The 19362-nt window shown below is 32.5% G+C and overlaps 2 protein-coding genes across 3 annotated transcripts; both read right to left on the bottom strand.

Annotated features, from left to right (window-relative positions):
* Positions 1–3054: 3054 nt before the first annotated feature.
* On the bottom strand, positions 3055–6287 carry LOC145952805 (uncharacterized). Its single transcript, XM_083065817.1, has 6 exons — positions 5771–6287; positions 5560–5686; positions 5190–5471; positions 5003–5104; positions 4423–4895; positions 3055–4232 (listed from the first exon to the last, which is right to left on the bottom strand). The coding sequence occupies exons 1-5, from the start codon at positions 6151–6153 to the stop codon at positions 4428–4430; spliced, it is 1362 nt and encodes a 453-aa protein (XP_082921943.1). The 5' UTR covers positions 6154–6287; the 3' UTR covers positions 3055–4232; positions 4423–4427.
* On the bottom strand, positions 6227–13766 carry LOC109802631 (uncharacterized). Of its 2 annotated transcripts, XM_083065815.1 has the most exons (8): positions 13301–13766; positions 12963–13028; positions 12214–12301; positions 10602–10673; positions 7817–10111; positions 7436–7726; positions 7255–7354; positions 6227–7180 (listed from the first exon to the last, which is right to left on the bottom strand). In XM_083065815.1, exons 5-8 carry the CDS (start codon positions 10087–10089, stop codon positions 6371–6373), a joined length of 3474 nt encoding a protein of 1157 aa, XP_082921941.1. In that variant the 5' UTR covers positions 10090–10111; positions 10602–10673; positions 12214–12301; positions 12963–13028; positions 13301–13766; the 3' UTR covers positions 6227–6370. The 2 variants fall into 2 exon arrangements, with proteins under 2 accessions (XP_082921941.1, XP_082921942.1); XM_083065816.1 differs by lacking the exon at positions 12963–13028.
* Between the last annotated feature and the right edge of the window lie 5596 nt (positions 13767–19362).

The raw sequence follows: 19362 nt of genomic DNA, 5'->3' as shown, positions 1-19362 counted from the left end.
TACCATCATTTAGATATTTATGGTTGCTTGCTTTGTGTTTTATTTTGCATATGATTGCTTCGTCTATTCATGTGGAATTCAATGTCCCGTTATGTTCAACTATAATTTTGCATTTTAAATTCGTAATACTTTGTATTGTTCAACTTATGGTCATGTTGAACTAGAGTTTTGCATTTTTAAACTCAATACTTTGTATAGTTCCACTAATGTTTTCATTGACGTGGTGCTAGTGAGTTCATCAATCATGCACATGGTTGACTTTCCTATAGCACATGCGAAGTAGATAATTGTCACGTTTGCAAAATGTGTAAACGCGCTTCTCGTTGACGATTGACCGTGTCAATGAAAGTCTTTGTTGACTGCTTTTGCATACACGACAATGATCACATTTTTTACATGATATTCTCATTTCTCAAGTTAGCCAAAACCTTTTTAACTCTGGCGGAGGTACAGGGTTTTTTTTTTATTTTTTTTTAAGTATAAACAAATTAAGAGCAAAAGACTTTTTTATTTTTTTTTACTGATGATATACTACAATTTTGAAAATTAGAAATTGCCAAATGAATTTTGTCTTTCTCAAGAAAGGATATGTTTGAGTAGTCGTTTTGGCTTCTTCAACATATTTTTAGACCACTAAACTTAGTTTTTCATTATATTTGATTGCATTCAAAAGTCGTATTTTTTCTTCAATATTTAGCCAAAACTGAGTTTGAATTAGAAGTAACAAATGAGTTGCTTTTGAAAATTCATTTTTTGTTGGTAGTATTTATTCAAAACCATCAACTAAAAGTGCTTTTAATTAGTATTATCTAAACAAAATTTATTTTACCAACATATTTTTTAACAAAAACATATCTAGGCATAAGCCGCGTTATAGTATATTTTTTTTAATCATACTTGAGTTTATAATGTACTTTTGTTCAAAATTATATTTGAAAACTTTAAATCAAATACAGTTTTTTTTTTCTTTTCTTTCATGTATATGGTTAAAAATCAAATTCCGCTAATATATTTAAAATAGTCAAACTATTTACTTTATTAAATCTTGTTAGTAGCATGTAAATTGTTTTAGGAAGGTGTATTGGATTAGGATTTTAAAGGACTTTTTTAGTTAAAAAAAATCATGCGGATTTTAAAAGACTTTGTAAGATTTTCATGACTTTTAAGATTTTGCAGGATTCTACAAGACTTAAAATCAGGATTTTAATGGATTCTGCAAGACTTTTAAATCAAGATTTTATTGGATTCTATGAGATTTTGTGGATTTTGTAGAATTGTCGTGGATTTTTTACATTTGATAAGATTTCAAAAAAAAATTTTACATTCAAATTTAAAAAGAGTCAAAGATAAAAATAATAATAAAATAATAATGTCTAGATAAATAATAATAATAATAATAATTTTTCATAATATTCTATCCTCTTAAATAGCATTCACCAACATATTCATAGCTATACTAGTCCTCCAAGCATTAGCCTCTTTTCGCTCTTGCTCCTGGGTTTGAATAATAGGCTCAAAAGTATGATCTTCATTAACTGGTAACATTGAAGATAAAGGTTTATCCACTGCTTCAATTGGAAATTCATCGGAATGACATTCTTTATGTAGAAAGTTATGTAGTGCTGCACTTACTAACACAAGTTCTACTTGTGTCTTAAATAAAAATGGAGGTGCTGACTTAAAAATTGTGAACCTTAATTTAAAAATACCAAATATTTTCTCGATCACATTCCTTAAAGACGCATGACAAAGATTGAACAATTCTTTCTCATTTTCAGGGTCATTACCCTAACCTGCAAAATCTTGTAGATGATATCTTACACCTCGAAATGGAGCTAAAAATTAGCGTCGATTAGGAAATTCACAATCCACCAAAAAATATTTACCTAATTACATATGCAGTATATATAATATTAGTATAATAATAATTATAATTATAATTATAATTATAATTATTATTTAAAGAATAAGAATTTAGATATAGAGAATATATATATATATATATATATATATATATATTATTTTAGTTATATATTTTTAACGATATTTATAAATGTAAATTATTTTAACAAATATTTTAACAATATTTTCTTTTTTTAAAAATAAGCTAATGAAGGCATAAATCCTAAACCCTAAAATATTAGATAATGTTAATTTTCTTTTTTTAAAATATAAAAAATTCCTAATTTTACAATATAAAAATAAAAAGAAAAATTCATAGTAAAAAAAATAAAATAATTGTTGAGTCATAAAAGGAGGAGGAATAAGAGTAACAAACTTAAGAGAAGGAGAGAGATCGCAGTTTTTATGCTGAGAGGGTTCTTCCCCCAACTAAGATCCATTTTCATCTCATTCTACTCATAAAAATCCTAACAAATTCATCTTATATATATATATATATATATATATATATATTGTAGAGATTATGATATCAATTTCATCTTTCACATTTTTCTTTTCTTGACGTGTGTTATAAAAAAAATTACGACTTAAGAGTTGAAATTTCAAGCATTTTTTGTGTTATATAAAGGAACAAATTCAACTACATAGAATAAAATAAAGCAAGTCAATTAAAGAGAACGAACAGAAAAATAGAATGTAATATCCCAAAATTTTATTCAAATGAAAAGAGTTATTTATTATGTGAATAAGTATTTCACTACTAGAATTTTTTCTATTACCTAAGGATTTTCCTAGGAATTTTTCATTAAAATTTGTAGGAAATAAGTTTTTTGCGAATTTTTCTACAAATTTATTTTCGCAGCTAATACCTTCGTGGATAATTGTTTCTTGCCAATTTCAAAATTCGCAAAAAAAATTCTTATGATTTTTACTAAAAAAAAATCTATAGAAAACTTTCTTGCAAAAAAAAATGGCAGCAAACTTTCTTCTGAAAAAAAAATTCTTAAAAAATTTGCAAAAAATATTTTACAAATTTTAAAATCCACAAAATTTTTGCAAGAAATTTTCCACGAAAATTAAAATTTGCAAGTAAATTTCTTGCAAAATTAAAATTTCCCAAGTAAATTTTCTGCAAAATTAAAATTTTGTAGGTAAATTTTCTGCAAAATTTCAAATTCGCAAGTAAATTTCCTAGGAAAAATCGCAAGTAATATTTTATAATGGTTTACACTTCTTCCCCTCCAAATTCCCCCGCCGTACTGGAGGGACTAAAATTAGATGAATGCTCCTTTCCTAAAGATTGAACGAAAGAAGAAAAATCATGAAACTGCCTTCCGTCCACTCCATTCTTTTCCAACTAAAAACCATGACAATCACGATTTTATTCAACTTAAAGAAAGAAATAATTATACTGACCAAGATCAACATTGCACCAATAAAAACAATTTAATTCAAAATGGGGCCCCAAGCCTTATGGACGAACAATCACAAAGCCTTGTGCCATATTTAAAACTACTGAATTGAAAACAAAATCTGAAAAGCAAATTTAGTAGTGATGTTTTTGCATCAATCAGTAGGGAATCGTCATCGGTTCCAACAAAAAATTGGTATACCTAATAGGGCATACCAAATGAGTTGAATAAAACATACAATGTGCATTTCGGCTCAAATTCCAAATAGTGAAAACAAAAATATATAAAATCTATCACATTAGCCACCGAATTCCAATTCATCCAAAATATCTCCAAGCATCATCAAAGTACTGAAAGCAGTAGCATAATGTTATCTTAACCAACTACCTGGAAAAATGAAAGACACCAAACCTCCAAAAGAAATTCAGATCATGGCACAACTTATGGCCATTGGATCACTGACAGCATATCAGAAGACTCGGTGAAGACTCGGTGACTGTAGGTGACCCAATGGCCTAACAGCAAATATCTTCTTTTTCTATGCCAACTTTTGTGTGAATAGCAGTAGTCCAATATAATTTCAACCAAGCATCAGAGTTAAAAATAAAAACAAAAATGATTCAATGCAGCTGAATGCTAATTAAGCTCAAACAAAAGCCATGCACAGCATTAATAACTGGAGTATCAACATTGATGATGTACTTGATAATGTGTGTCATCACATTATTAACCAAAATCAAGTAAAGAAACTAAACAATGACAAGAACCTTCTCAAATTTGGATGACCAAAACTTTCCTGAACTCTTTAAGTTTAAACCTATTATCATCATAATCAAAACTAAGCAAAACAATGACAATAACCTTCTCAAAGCAGGATGGCTGAAACTCTTCCAGTCTAATTCCAGTCCATGTTAGTTCCTGATTTATAAACATAAAAGGTCAAAGATCTCATTTAACATCATTATAACAATGTCATCATAAAAAAACCACTAAATTAAATAACACTCAGTTGGAAAAAAAATAAATACTAAAGATTTAATCTATTGCATTCAAGACACAAATCAAATATGTTAGGACAAGAAACTAAATAGAATAAGAGGTAATACACCTTTTTCAAATATCACCCTCCTCATCACTATCTTCTTCATCATCATCATTGTCAACATTTCCATAGCTACGTTCCAGTGATGGAGGTGGATGAGAAGAAGAGCCAACAAATCCTAAATGTGTCATTAAAGCTACTAAATGTTTCCTTGTCTCATTCAACTCTTGTCTTATTTCTAGCTTATCCTTTTCTTGTCTTTGCAACTCTTGCATCATGGCTAACTTCTCTTCCTCTTGTTTTTGCAATGATTCATTTAATGCTTGAATTTGACCCCTTAAAGTACACACATCCTCATATTTAGTAGAAAATCTTGATGGAATCAACATTTTGCCTAAAGATCCAAGACCAGGGATCCTTCCATTTTTCTTTCCAACTAAATCTACCCATATATCCAAGTCAGAAGGCATAGATGATTGGCTATCAACTCCATCCTCCCTTTGAGATGATAACTCAAATTTCCTCTGTTGAAATTTGTCCTGCCAATGAAATTTGTATAATAAAATTAACTTGAACTAACAAAAAGTCTCCACTTCTCCTTTATCCTTACTCCAATATTCTAAAAAATCAGCAACAAAAAACTTACAAATGTTAATTCTGCATGATGACCCACCCAACTTTTATCCTTTTTTCGATGTGTACGAAAATAAAACTCACTTAATGATGGATCCATTCCTTTTTCCTGTTTCTGCATTGATAACAAAAAAAAAAAAGATTTAGTGACATTAATTTCAAGAACTAAATTATAAAAAAAAACAATAAATTAATAATACCATTCTTTTCCAATGCAAACGGTGAGGAATTGATCCACCGGTATGAAGAGATGCACCATTCACAGATTCACGATTTCTTTTATTTACTTCTGACTTTTTCTTAAAACGTAAGGATCTCCAGTGTTCCTTCAAGTGTGCCCATACATCTTCTCCTATCCAAATTGGTTTTCTCTCTAAATCCTTTCGAACTTCTTGCATTAATTGAGACATTTTAGCTGCACCTCTTTTCTCAAAATTACGTCGCACCATGTCATTATATTCAGGTTGCCATGTAAATTTTGACTACATTGGTTTTGATAAAAATGAAAAAAAAATATTAGGCAAATATTCAAAATGGAATCTTTTTAATAAAAGTTTAAAGTTTGATTACTTGAAGCATATCAAACCACGAATCCCTTTGACCGATAGATAGCTTCTTCCATGATGGTTTTGCCTCCCCCAAGTTGCTTCGTATGATTGAAGCAAGTGCCCCAATTACCAACTTGTGTTGATCAAACCTATGTAAAATAATAAAAAATGATAATTAATTAAAATATCAAACAAAAATTCATATCATATGCCAATAAATTAAAATGACTCACCCATCCCCTTCTGGGAGTATCAAGATTTTGTTTCCATTATTGTCTCCATTAACATGACTAGATGAAGAAGATGGAGTTTCATTAACTGTTGGATATTCGGGCATATGAATGACTTGAACAGAGATAGGTTGAGATTGGGTGGGTTGAGGTGGAGGTGGAGGTGGAGGGGGAGGTGGAGGGGGAGGTCGAGGGGGAGGAGGTGGAGCTTGAAATTGATGTGGAGGTAGAGGTTGAGAATAAGTGGGTTGAGGTTGATTAGCATAAGCTTGTAGACTAGATGATGGTATAATCAATGGTATATTAGCTTGTATAGGTTTTTTTCCTTTAAACTTTTTTCCTTTAAACTTTTTGGTTGAATGCATAAATCTCTTAGAGTCTGACATCTATTTATTAAGTATTATAACAAGAAAAGTTAGTACACATATAAACTAATTCAAACAAGCACTAAAGTGAAAACTTCAAACAAATTAACATCATCCCTATAAGTAATTGTCAATAGTATGCAATATAATGCTAGAATAACATCATCTAAATTCACATTGTGATACTAGAATAACATCATAAAACCAAACCAATTGAAACAAAAACTATCATTTGCTTTTAATCTTCTTCTTCTTCTTCTTCTTCTTCTTCTTCTTCTTCTTCTTCTTCTTCTTCTTCTTCTTCTTCTTCCTCCTCCTCCTCCTCCTCCTCCTCCTCCTCCTCCTCCTCCTCCTCTTCCTCCTCCTCCTCCTGATCTTGCTCTTCCATGAAATCATCTTCATTGTTATTGTTAATGAAATCATTTTCTAGCATTAAACCCAAATCAACTTCTTCACCATCAATCTCATCATCTTGTAGGTTATAAATTGGGTCATCTTCAATTGTTGCATTAACTTGCGATTCAGGAACTTGATAAGCAACTTCTAGAGTGTGTCTAGCATCAACAACTCCCCTTGGCTTTGTTTTGATAACTACCAACCAATCAGTCTTATCTCTTTGTTTATTAGGATAAGGAGAATAATAAACTTGAGTTGCAGCTTTTGGAAAAATATACGGATCAAATTTTCCATACTTTCTCCCTTTTTTAACTTCTACAATCTTATACTGCTTATGTATCCTCATCCCGCGATTTGAAGGATCAAACCAATCACAATAAAATAAAACTATTTTTTTTGTTGTTTGACTTGGCCATTCAAATTCTAGAATCTCTGTGAGAACACCATAATAATCATTGGAGGATTCATCATGTCCAACTCCATTGACACATACCCCACAATTATATGTTGTTTTGCCTTCATTCCAACTTGTAGTGTGAAACTTGTATCCATTCACAAAATAAATTGGCCAAGACCTTGCTAGTCTTAAAGGCCCACTTGCTAAGTCATACAAATCAGGATTTTGAAACCTAAACTGGTCATTCTTTCTCACCTAGTTACATCCAAAAAAAATGAATAAATAATGAAAACTAGTATTGAAATTATTTTTTAAAAAATAATGCTTACATATTCTTGAAACCATCGTGGAAAATCAGCTTCTATTTGTTCATCAATGATATCATCATTGAGATTTCCATATGTAGCTTTCAAACTTTGTACATATATACTACACAAGAGGATATTTATTTAAATTAAATGGCTATTGTTAGATAAATTAATTAATATATATGTAGTGTTTGATACTTACTCAATGAATGACTTAACCTCGATACAATTCAAGAGAACATGCAATTGAGCAGCCAACAATTCTTTATCATTAAGCCACCTTTTAGTAAATTTACCAGCTGTTTGTCCAAAAGGTTTAAAGATAGACAAAGTTGGATGTATCTGGCCTTGATGAATTTCCTCATTTGAACAAATAGGAGACACAAAATAATGGGAACTAAAATAAGACGTCTCTTGCAGCAAATATGCTTCACATATAGATCCTTCCACATTTTTTTTGTTCTTCACAGTTTTTTTGATTTTATTTAAAAACCTAAGTGAAAAAAAATGCAACACCAAATTATTAAGTAAATTAAATACCAATAATGTTGACCAAAAAATCTAATATCAATTATATTTATACCTTTCAAATGGGTACATCCAACGATATTGAACTGGTCCACCCATCCTAGCTTCATAAGGCAAATGAATTGGTAAGTGCTCCATAGAGTCAAAGAATGCAGGTGGAAATATACGCTCCAACTTGCATATGATTACGGGAATGTTTTGTTCCATTTGCAATAAATGATCATCCCGTAACATTGTTGAACATAAGTCTCTAAAGAATTGACTAAGCTCAGTTAAGGGCTTCCATATTGGTTCAGGAAGACCACTCAAAGCTATTGGAAGTAGACATTCCATAAAAATATGACAATCATGACTTTTCATTCCAAATAATCTCATAGATTTTGTATCTACACATCTAGAAATATTGGAAGCATAACCATCAGGCATTCTTAACCCTTTCACCCATTCACACACTTCCTTCTTTTGTTCATTTGATAAACAAAATTTTGCTTTAGGTTTTATATATTTCCCATTAGGTTTTGTTTTCAAAAATAACTCTTTTCTATGACAATGCTCTACTAAGTCTAATCGTGCATTTTCATTGTCTTTAGTTTTCTCTTTATTGTCCATAACAGTATGAAACACATTGTCAAAGACATTTTTTTCTATATGCATAACATCAAGATTATGTCTTAATAAATTGTGTTTCCAATATGGCAAATCCCAAAATATGCTTCTTTTGGTCCAATTATGGTATCTTCCATGACCTGGAACTTTGCATACCCTCACTTCAGTAGTCTTAGGAATGTTAAAAATCATTTCCCACACTTGTTCACCACTTAGCCTAGAAGGGGGCTCATCTTTCTCAATTCTATTTTTGTAAAATGCATCCTTATTTCTCCTGAAAGCATGATTGAGAGGTAAAAATTGGCGATGACAATCAAACCAAGACAATTTGTTTCCCTTATCCAGTCTAAAAGCTTTTGTTTTTTTCATGCATACTGGACATGCATATTTTCCAGCTGTACTCCACCCAGACAACATCGCATAAGCAGGAAAATCATTTATTGTCCACATCAATGCAGCTTTCAATTGAAAATTTTGCTTTTTTGAAGCATCATATGTTATCACACCATCATTCCATAATTGTTGCAATTCATCTATCAACGGTTGCAAATACACATCAATTTTGCCTTTTGGATTATGTGGACCTGGAATGATCAAGGTTAGAAACATATATGGAGTCATCATACAAAGTTCTGGAGGTAGGTTATATGGTGTTACAATTATTGGCCAACAAGAATATTGTGTTCCTAGTTGGTTAAAAGGAGTGAATCCATCAGCACATAAGCCAAGTCTAACATTTCGAGGTTCATTGGCAAATTCAGGATACAAATGGTCAAAGTGTTTCCAAGCTTTCCCGTCTGAAGGATGACACAACACACCTTCTTCCCTACGATTTTCATAATGCCATCTCATGTGCTCAGCAGTTTTCACAGAAGCATATAACCTTTGTAGTCTAGGGATGAGTGGCAAATAATGCAATCTTTTTTGGGGAACATCTTTTGAATTTTTCTTGTGTGCATTGCGTGCTTTATATCGAGGCTCTTCACAAAATTTGCATTCCTTCAAAGTACTATCATCTTTGTAATACAACAAGCACCCATTAATGCAACAATCTATTTTTTTACTCGATAAACCGAGCCCTACTACAAGTTTCTTTGTTTCCCTAAAATTAAAAGGAATGACATTCTTAGGGTGGCTTGACTCTTTCATAAACTTCATCACATCATTAAAACAAGCTTGTGACATGTTGTGCTTAGATTTTAAACTCAACATTGTAATAGCTGCGGACAACTCAGATGTATTTTCACATCCTGGCCATAATGGTTGTTGAGCTGAATTCAACATTTCGTAAAATTTGGCAGCTTCCATATTTGGATGTTCCTCTTCATTTTGTTGCTCATGATTAAGACCAGCAGCATCAAATACCATGTCTTGATGTCTATTAACATCTCCATAACCCCATTGTTGACTACTGCTAGAAACTGAATGCATATCAACATCAACGTTTGTACGAGGGATTCTCTCTCCATGGGATGTCCAATACCAATATCTAGGTGTAAATCCTCTTTGAAGAATATGAACATTCACTTCATCTAGGGTTAAATAAGCCTCATTTTTACATGACTTACAAGGACACCTTATTTTTCCTTCACTCAAATAAACTGGTTGTTTACGAGCAATAGCCATAAACTCTTCAAGGCCATTTAAAAACTCAGTTGTATATCCCCTTCGACCAGGAAGAAGCCTATTATACATCCATGCTCGATAAGTGGCCATTTCCATTTTCAGCTTGACTCCAAAACAACTAAGAAATATGAATCAAACAATAAAATTAGACATACAACTTATAAGGAATATAATTGAATATTCCTTATATCTAATAATAATAGTAATTAAAAGCAACTAATAATGGAACAGATTTAGTTAGCTTGACAGCTTCAGATTTAGGTATAATTATATCAACATATTGTAATATAATTAAATCTTCTTCTTGATAAGATGGGAACAGATTTAGTTTATGATATAATTATTAAAAATTAAGATTTAACTTGTACATAAAAATTTCATTTATGATTCATTTGTTACATTACAGTAAGCTGTTATTGTAATATCAAAGATCTAGTAGTCACACTTGCTACAACACCAACCTATCATTTATGATTCATTTGTTACATTACAACTTGTACATAAAAATTTCATTAACATGTTCATTATTAGAAAACATATATACAACAGTCATGGGAACATACAAATACACAAGTGATGGCCACAAGTTAGGCATGAATTATTCTTACTTTGAATTCAAATGAGTTGTCGTGCACCCAGCAGTGAGTAGAACAAAAGCAGCCCACTGAATCTCACTTAATCTGAACAAGAACACAATCCAAAACAGCCTCAAGAACCATGAATTTTGGTGATGTAGCGGACCATATTAGTAAGATTAGTACAGATAGTTATCAAGCAATGGTCTCAAAACTTAAAACTAATGCAAATACAAATAAATAGTGAGAAAGCATCAAAGAAAGGAGATTTTGTCTTAATTCAATCACTCCGTGTCTTATATCCGATCCCTAATAGTTGGTTCAGATGTTGTTTGTGTTTGTAATAATATTTTTTTTTGTTAATTAACAATTCTGCAGTAATGTGATCATTTACGATATTAACCCAAATAGGCATGCAGTAATTTTCTCACATTAAAAATATAACGCATTATGCATACTATTTTTACTTTTTAAAAAAAACCTATAACCCTTATAAAAACGTCATTAAATGACAAACCATTTAACTTTAGATAAAAGACTATTAACAAAGACGATCTAACTTCTATGCTGACAATATCTGATTGTTACTAAATGACAAATTAACATAAATATATTAGAGGCATGTTTTAGAAGTGTATGTACAATATATATTAATTAAAGACATTGAGTTTGGTATCTGGGTGGGGGAAAATGTGATGGTGATCCATGTGAAAGCATATTTTGTTTTGTATCTATTAATTTGTGAAGATAAGGACAAGGTTTTTGATGATAGGGAGGTGGTGTTTCGGTCCCTAGCAAGGTTCAGTGAATGGAATAACTGGATGTTTAGTTTTCACTTTCAACGGTCCGAGAATGAATAGATTCCCATGCCCGCATGCTGTGTTTCAGGTTTTTCGTCAACAACTTTTTAGTACTTCCACTTCCAATTTCCAAGACAAGTTCAACAAAATTTGAAAATCAAATAAGATTTCTCAGCGTTAACAGGTGAAAAGAAGGTGAGTGTATTTGTTTGGAAAAAAAAAATAGACAATAAATAAAATGAAAATATATATTAAAAAAACACAGAAATAGAGACATCAGGTAGCTAGGAAAGTAGAAATAAGGACAATGGGACATTTGGTAAGACAAGTAGTTTGCATTTTCCTAGAACAGAATCCTCTGCATAAAACTTGGAAGTCAGCAAGAAAGCTTCAAAAAATAAAATAGAAAACTTCCTCACATCAGATCTGGAGTCTACAACAATTCCTAGAACAGAATCCTCTGCATGTAGCACATACTGAGTAAAACAAAATAAATCAGAATACAGAAGAAAACAGAATAGCATTGTTCTGTTCCTAGAGGAATAAACATTAAAATCCTACCTTGTATATAACAAGTAGGTAACTTACATAACAATTCAATGTTGAAAAAAATAAATAAATTTTATACGCATTAGGAGATAAGTTTTCTGGAATAATGCAAACTGCTAACAGTCAAAAATCAGCATATTAATAGCATTTACTTATAGCAATTTGACAGTAAATTCATATGGCAGTGAGAAAGAAGCATATTAACCACTAGCAGTCAAAAATCAGCATTGTCATTTCAGTCAAAGCCACACCTTTACACATTAATAGATAGATCATGACCACAGTATCATACTCACCCTCTTCAGAGAATTTTCAACCCAGTACTTATTAGGCTTTGGAAACCTTAGTCTGCCCGCCTTTCATTACAGAAATCACATCACCGTCCTAGAAAATTGACATAAACGATAATCCATTCTATTAACATCATTGAACAGACAAAAAAAATGCAAGAACTATCATCATGTATTATATCCGTTTTGTTTAAAAATGCTAAATGAGGAGATGAATCAACAATACAAATTCAAAAGCAAGACACCATGAAATTTCACGTTAATGAAATTTATGAGTTCTGTATCACTTCATCCCTACACAGAAGAAGAATTGCCACTTCATAAGTTCCAAGAGATTTAAAAATTTCAGAGCTGAGCATATCTGAATATGAACCGCATCTAGCATACATATAAACTAAAAACAGATAATTAAGGAACAAACATAGCATCCTTAAATCAGTTATTGTTGAAAATGAAGGGTGTTGCGTGTAACCAACTAAAAAATGTGATAGATGGGAACTAGAATGTTAATGTGTGTTATAAGATTCTATTCGGATATAAGTTTATAAATAGTTTTGCTAACTTCTCTGTCGAAAAGTATTTTTTATTATCTATGGAAAAGTTCTCAAACAATTGACAATGATTAAAATTTGTCAAACATTATGTGTCACTGTTTACAGATTGGAAAGCTGAAATTGATGTCTAGAAGTGAATAAACATGCAAAATCTATAGAAGAGGAGAAAAATCTTCCATTAACAATGCCAAAATCAATTACTCATTAACTGTAGAATCAATCTCCTTTGTATTATCAGTTGCATGCTCATTCAAAACATTCCTTGACCTAAAAATTAGTAAAGTAAAAAATCAATTACACTACACAGAGTAGAACAACCAAAATCTTGGTAAAAGGAAAATAAGATAAAAACAAATTACAAATTACAAAACAAAAGATAAATTAGGAAAATGAGAGACAAAACAAAAGGAGAGTTTGTCTTCTTCTTTAACCTATGAAGATACATAGAATTCGAAATAAGATAAATTACAAATAACAACGAAGAAGCACGAAAAGAGTAAATAAATCACCGCAAATCAAAAGAAAATCATTATATTTACTTGAGCAAGTCACTGGTGCGATGCGATCTAAAAGGTGACGGAGGAACGATCTTAAGAAGTGACAGAGGAATGAGTTTCTCTACGTGGTGGATTTGTATGCAGTGTGGTGCGGTGGGTTTCTCGTGTTTCTCTAAGCTGTGGTTACGATGCGTTTCATAGGCGGTGGGTACGGTGCGGTGGATTAACACAACTAAAACTTTTTAATATGCGGTGGGTACGGTGCGGTGGATTGCATAGGAGGACTGAAATTAATTTTGAATAAACACAACATGCTGTGCGTGGGTTTCTTGTGGGTGGATTTTTTGTGGGTTTCATACTAAAATGAGTTTTTTTTTAGTTTTTAAATTAATAAAAAAACTATAAATAAATAAATTAAATTAAATATATTTTCCTGCTAATTTAATTTATAAGAAAAATTACAGAAAACATATTTTGACATTACTTAAAAATTTAACAGTTTTTACAAATTTATATTCTAAATAAAATTTGAAGGAAATTCCTGCGATTTTTTCTAGAAATTTTTATTGGTAAAAAAATTCATAAAATTAATAATTTTGGTAGAAAATTTTGTAAGAATTTTCTGCAAACTTAAAATCACAAAAATACTCATAACAATTTCTGAAAATTCTTTTTTGGTAGAAATTTTCGTAGCAATTTCATGCGAATATTTTTTTGCATAAAATTTTGTAGGAAAATACTATATTTCTAGTAGTGTTTTATTCCCGTATTTTACTATTCATGTATATGTATTTTACTATTTACATATACGTATTTTACTATTTATGTATACGTATTTATGAATAGTATTTTACTATTCATATGAATAGTAATTTTGAAAAAAACGTAAGCACTTACGTAAAAACTCAAATTATTTGGATGAATAGTATTTTACTATTCATGAATAGTAATTATATTATTATTTTAATGAATAGTGCATAGTGCATAGTAACTTCAAAATTTCTATAAATAGGGACCTAAGGATTTTGAAAATTCATAACTAGAGAGAAGAAAAGTTTAGAGAGAAGGAATTCTAGAGAGATAGAAAGAGAAAATAAGAGAGAAGGTTCTGCCTAGGTTGTGAAAAGAGGAGGAGAATAGAGAAGGTTCTGCTCTAGTTCCGGTTCCGGTTTAAGGAGAAAGAGAGGAGATTCTGCCCAAATTCCTATTTATCCAGGTAAGGGGGGAGTGGGAAACCTTGCTTGGGGGTGTAGAAATAATTGTTAAATAGTCTGTTTGTTGGATTGGCTCCCGATCCCTTGTCTGTTGTTTGATTATTTGAATATATATTATTACTGTGTTTTGTTTGTACTACTTGATTTTCTTGTTGCGGTAATTAATAATTATAATTAATGGATAACTTCACTTTTACTATTCTAAAATATTCATTGAATGGAAGACTAAGCCTCCTATTAACTTATAAATTAAGACTTATTATCTAAATGGAAGGCCGAGCCTCCTTATTTTCATTAAGCTTCCTATTTTACTTAAGGATATAATTATACCAGGAAATATAAATTATATGATCCCTAAAGACCTTTGAACTATTGGACCCTTGACTTAATGACCTTGGACTATTGAACTGTTGGACTGTTGGACAATGGACTATTGGACTATTGAACCTTTGGACTATGGGACTATTGAATTATTGGACCTTTGGACTATTGGATTAATAAAATATAATATAAGTATGAATTATGCTTATGATATGGTATATTATAGGAAATTCTGTAACATGTTAAATGTTAAGTTTATGATTGTATGACATGCATCATATGCATATATACTCCAGGTGTGCCGCTGAGGCCGCATACCCACGACTAACAAGGTGTACCTTTGAGTCACCCATGATATGCTAACAAGGTGTGCCTTTGGGTCACCAATGATGTAACCAGGTGTTCCTTTGGGTCACCCACGATATGCTAACTAGGTGTGCCTTAGGGTCACCAATGATGATATGTGAACTTCCGTATGGCGCCACATGCATATATTTATGAGTTGAGTCTATGACATCATTGCATAATAAATAATTATTATATATGATAATGATTATGTGTGTGTGCTATTTAACTTTTATTTCTTCATCTACAACTGAGTGAGATGTTTCTCACTCCCTTGTTATTTTTTTTGTATATGTTTAAATTTATGTTGCAGGTGATCATCATCATGAGGATGTTGGTGATGAGGCCTAAAGGCTTCTTGGGGCATGCTCTGATAGGATGTGACATCGGGTTTAGCTAGGATTTCTCTTATGTCTTTCTTGTTCTAAAAATATTTTCTTTTCTTGTGTAATTTAATAAATTATAAATTGATTCCTAACTAGGAGGCACTGCCACCTTTACTGGGATTAATTTATAATCTTTGTTTTATAATAACTTCTTAAGTTTGATATTTATGTGTATGAATTTATGAATGTGCATCTTCTACCTTATGATACTTATTGTTTTATATCATTCTATGAAAATCTTTTATAAATATAGTTTATGTTTATTAATGATTTTGGGGTAGAGGGTGTCACATTTAGTGGTATCAGAGCCTGGTCGATTTTATCGGCCGTGAGTTATGTGTCTACTATATTTATTGATAAATGAATTGATTGTGAGATCTATTATGTTGATATGATGCTTGCCTATGTCTATTAATTGTATTATTTCTTTAGAATATGGCTGGTAGAAATGATCGTGCGATTGCTGATGCTCTCCAAGCATTAGCCCAAGCTATGAACAACAATAATATGAATGGAGTTGCTCCTAACTGGTTGGAGCAATTTCAGAGGAATAATCCACCCACTTTCAAAGGAGGTTATGACCCAGATGCCGCCATGAATTGGTTATCAGAGATCGAGAAAATCTTTAATGTTATGGATTGTCCCCTTACAGAGAGAGTGAAGCTAGCCACCTTCATGCTGACAGCTGATGCTTACTTTTGGTGGGAAGGAGCACTTCGGAGGATAATTGATGGAGGCGTACATTTGAATTGGGAGAACTTCAAGAGGGTCTTTCTTGAAAAATATTTTCCAGATGATGTAAGGAGTAGGAAGGAAATGGAATTTCTTGAACTAAAACAAGGAAACGATACGGTAGAGGTATATGCTGCAAAGTTTGATGCTTTGGTCCGCTACTGTACACACTATCATGGTGAAGGTGGGGAAAGGGCCAAATGCATAAAGTTTGTAAATGGTCTGCGTCCTGAAGTGAAAACAGCAATCAACTATCAGGAGATATATCATTTTCCCACTCTGGTTAATAAGTGCAGTATTTATGATCGTGACAACCGTGCTCGTGCTGCTTTCTATAAAGGAGCTGGAGGCCCTGCTCGTACAGTGAATTCTAATACTTCTGGTAGAAGTAAGCCTTATTCCAACCCTACAAGATTTCAAGGGAATATGACTACTAATAATAGAAGTAAGTCCTTTACTAGAGGAACCACTGTAAATACTACTGGAAGTGTTGGAGGATCTACTTTTTCAGGGAGATGTGGGAAGTGTGGACGTGTTGGTCATAACAAGTCAGAATGTCGTGACAAGGAGATTACCTGTTTCAACTGTAGTGGTAAAGGACATATTAGCACTCAATGTTCTGAACCACCAAGAACACGTGTCGTTGGATCAGGATCGCAAACCGAACGACCAAAGACTGTAGGAAGAGTATTTGCTCTTAGTGGTGTTGAAGCTGCTCAGTCAGAAAATTTGATACAAGGTACTTGTTTCATAGCTGAGACTCCTTTTGTTGTACTATTTGATTCTGGTGCAACTCATTCCTTTATTTCCATCTCTTGTGTCCAAAAACTGAAATTGCCTGTGTCTTTGTTAAATTTTGATTTAGTTGTTGAAACCCCTACTAATGGTTCTGTAACTACATCCCTAGTGTGTTTAAAATGCCCTTTGACAATTTCTGATAAACAGTTTCTAGTTGACTTAATCTGTCTGCCTCTTAGTCAATTAGATGTAATCCTTGGTATGGATTGGCTATCTTCTCACCATGTTCTTTTAAATTGCTTTGATAAATCCATTTCATTTGGTGAATGTAAGAGTACGGAATTTCTTAGTGCTTCTGACATTAAAACTTGTTTAAAGGAAAATGAAAGGGTATACATGATCTTATCTTCATTAACAGTTGAGACTGAGAGTAAGCTAGATGAGATTCCCTTAGTGAGAGAATTTCCAGAAGTATTTCCTAAGGATGTGTCTAGTTTACCACCTGAGAGAGAGATTGAGTTCAGTATAGACTTAGTGCCAGGTACCGCACCCATATCTATAGCACCCTATAGGATGTCTCCTAAAGAGTTAGTTGAGCTTAAGAAACAGATAGAGGAACTACAAGAGAAACAATTCATTAGGCCTAGTGTTTCACCTTGGGGAGCGCCTGTTCTATTGGTCAAGAAGAAAGATGGGAGCATGAGATTGTGCATAGATTATAGACAATTGAATAAGGTAACCATTAAGAATAAGTATCCATTGCCTAGAATAGATGACCTTATGGACCAGCTAGTTGGGGCTTGTGTGTTTAGTAAGATAGATTTGAGATCAGGTTATCACCAAATCCGAGTGAAATCCGAGGATATCCCAAAGACTGCTTTTAGGACCCGCTATGGGCACTATGAGTATTTAGTGATGCCTTTTGGTGTGACTAATGCACCTAGTGTTTTCATGGACTACATGAATAGGATCTTTCACCCTTACTTGGATAGATTTGTGGTGGTCTTCATAGATGATATTCTAGTATATTCTAAGAATAGGGAGGAGCATGCTGAGCACCTTAGGATCGTTCTTCAAACCCTTAAGGAGAAACAGTTGTATGCTAAATTGGCAAAATGTGAATTTTGGTTGGAGAGTGTAAATTTTCTAGGGCATGTGATATCCAAGGATGGGATAGCTGTAGATCCTTCTAAGGTAGAGGCGGTTCTTGAATGGAAAACACCTAAGTCAGTTTTTGAGATTAGGAGTTTTCTAGGACTAGCTGGGTATTATAGGAGATTTATAGAGGGTTTTTCTAAATTAGCTTTACCTTTGACCAAATTGACTAGGAAAAACCAACCTTTTGTGTGGGACTCTAAGTGTGAAGAGAGTTTTCAAGAACTTAAGAGAAGACTAACTAGTGCCCCTGTGTTAATATTACCTGACCCTAGCAAGACTTTTGAGGTATTTTGTGATGCTTCCAAATCAGGTTTAGGTGGAGTACTTATGCAGGAGAGAAGGGTAGTAGCCTATGCGTCTAGACAACTTAAAACCCATGAGCAAAACTATCCTACCCATGATCTTGAGTTAGCTGCAATAGTATTTGTGCTTAAGTTGTGGAGACACTACTTGTTTGGATCTAGATTTGAGGTGTTTAGTGATCATAAAAGCCTTAAGTACTTGTTTGACCAAAAGGAATTAAATATGAGACAGAGAAGATGGTTAGAGTTTCTTAAGGATTATGACTTTCAGTTGAACTATCACCCAGGCAAAGCTAATGTGGTAGCTGACGCTTTGAGTAGGAAATCCTTGAGAATTTCTTCTTTAATGATGAGGGAATTGCACATGATTGAGGAATTTAGGGATATGAGTTTAGGGTGTGAGCTAACTCCTAAGAGTATTAGGTTGGGAACCTTGAAGGTGACTAATGGCTTGATAGATGAAATTAGAAAAGGTCAGAAGATAGACCCTTTCCTATTGAGTCAAGTTGAGAAGTTAAATCAAGGTGTGGAAAGTGAATTTAAAATTGGAATAGATGGAGTATTGAGGTTTAGAGATAGGTTGTGTATTCCTAGTGTGCCTGAACTTAAGAGAGCAATTCTTGAAGAAGGACATAGGAGTAGCCTTAGTATTCATCCAGGAGCCACTAAAATGTACCAAGACCTTAAGAAGATGTTCTGGTGGCCTAAGATGAAGAGGGAAGTGGAGGAATTTGTGTATGCCTGCCTAGTATGTCAAAAAGCTAAGGTAGAACACCAAAAACCTTCAGGTTTGATGCAACCTTTGGATGTGCCTGTATGGAAATGGGATAGCATCTCTATGGATTTCATAGTTGGATTACCTAAAACTACGAAAAACCTAGATGCTATATGGGTTATTGTAGATAGAT

Source organism: Cajanus cajan, chromosome 10 (genome assembly GCF_000230855.2).
Source record: "Cajanus cajan strain Asha chromosome 10, NIPB_CcT2T_4, whole genome shotgun sequence".
In the NCBI taxonomy this organism is placed as follows: domain Eukaryota; kingdom Viridiplantae; phylum Streptophyta; class Magnoliopsida; order Fabales; family Fabaceae; genus Cajanus; species Cajanus cajan.
Note: the sequence above shows the minus strand (reverse complement) of the source record. Positions and strands in the feature narration are given on the sequence as shown.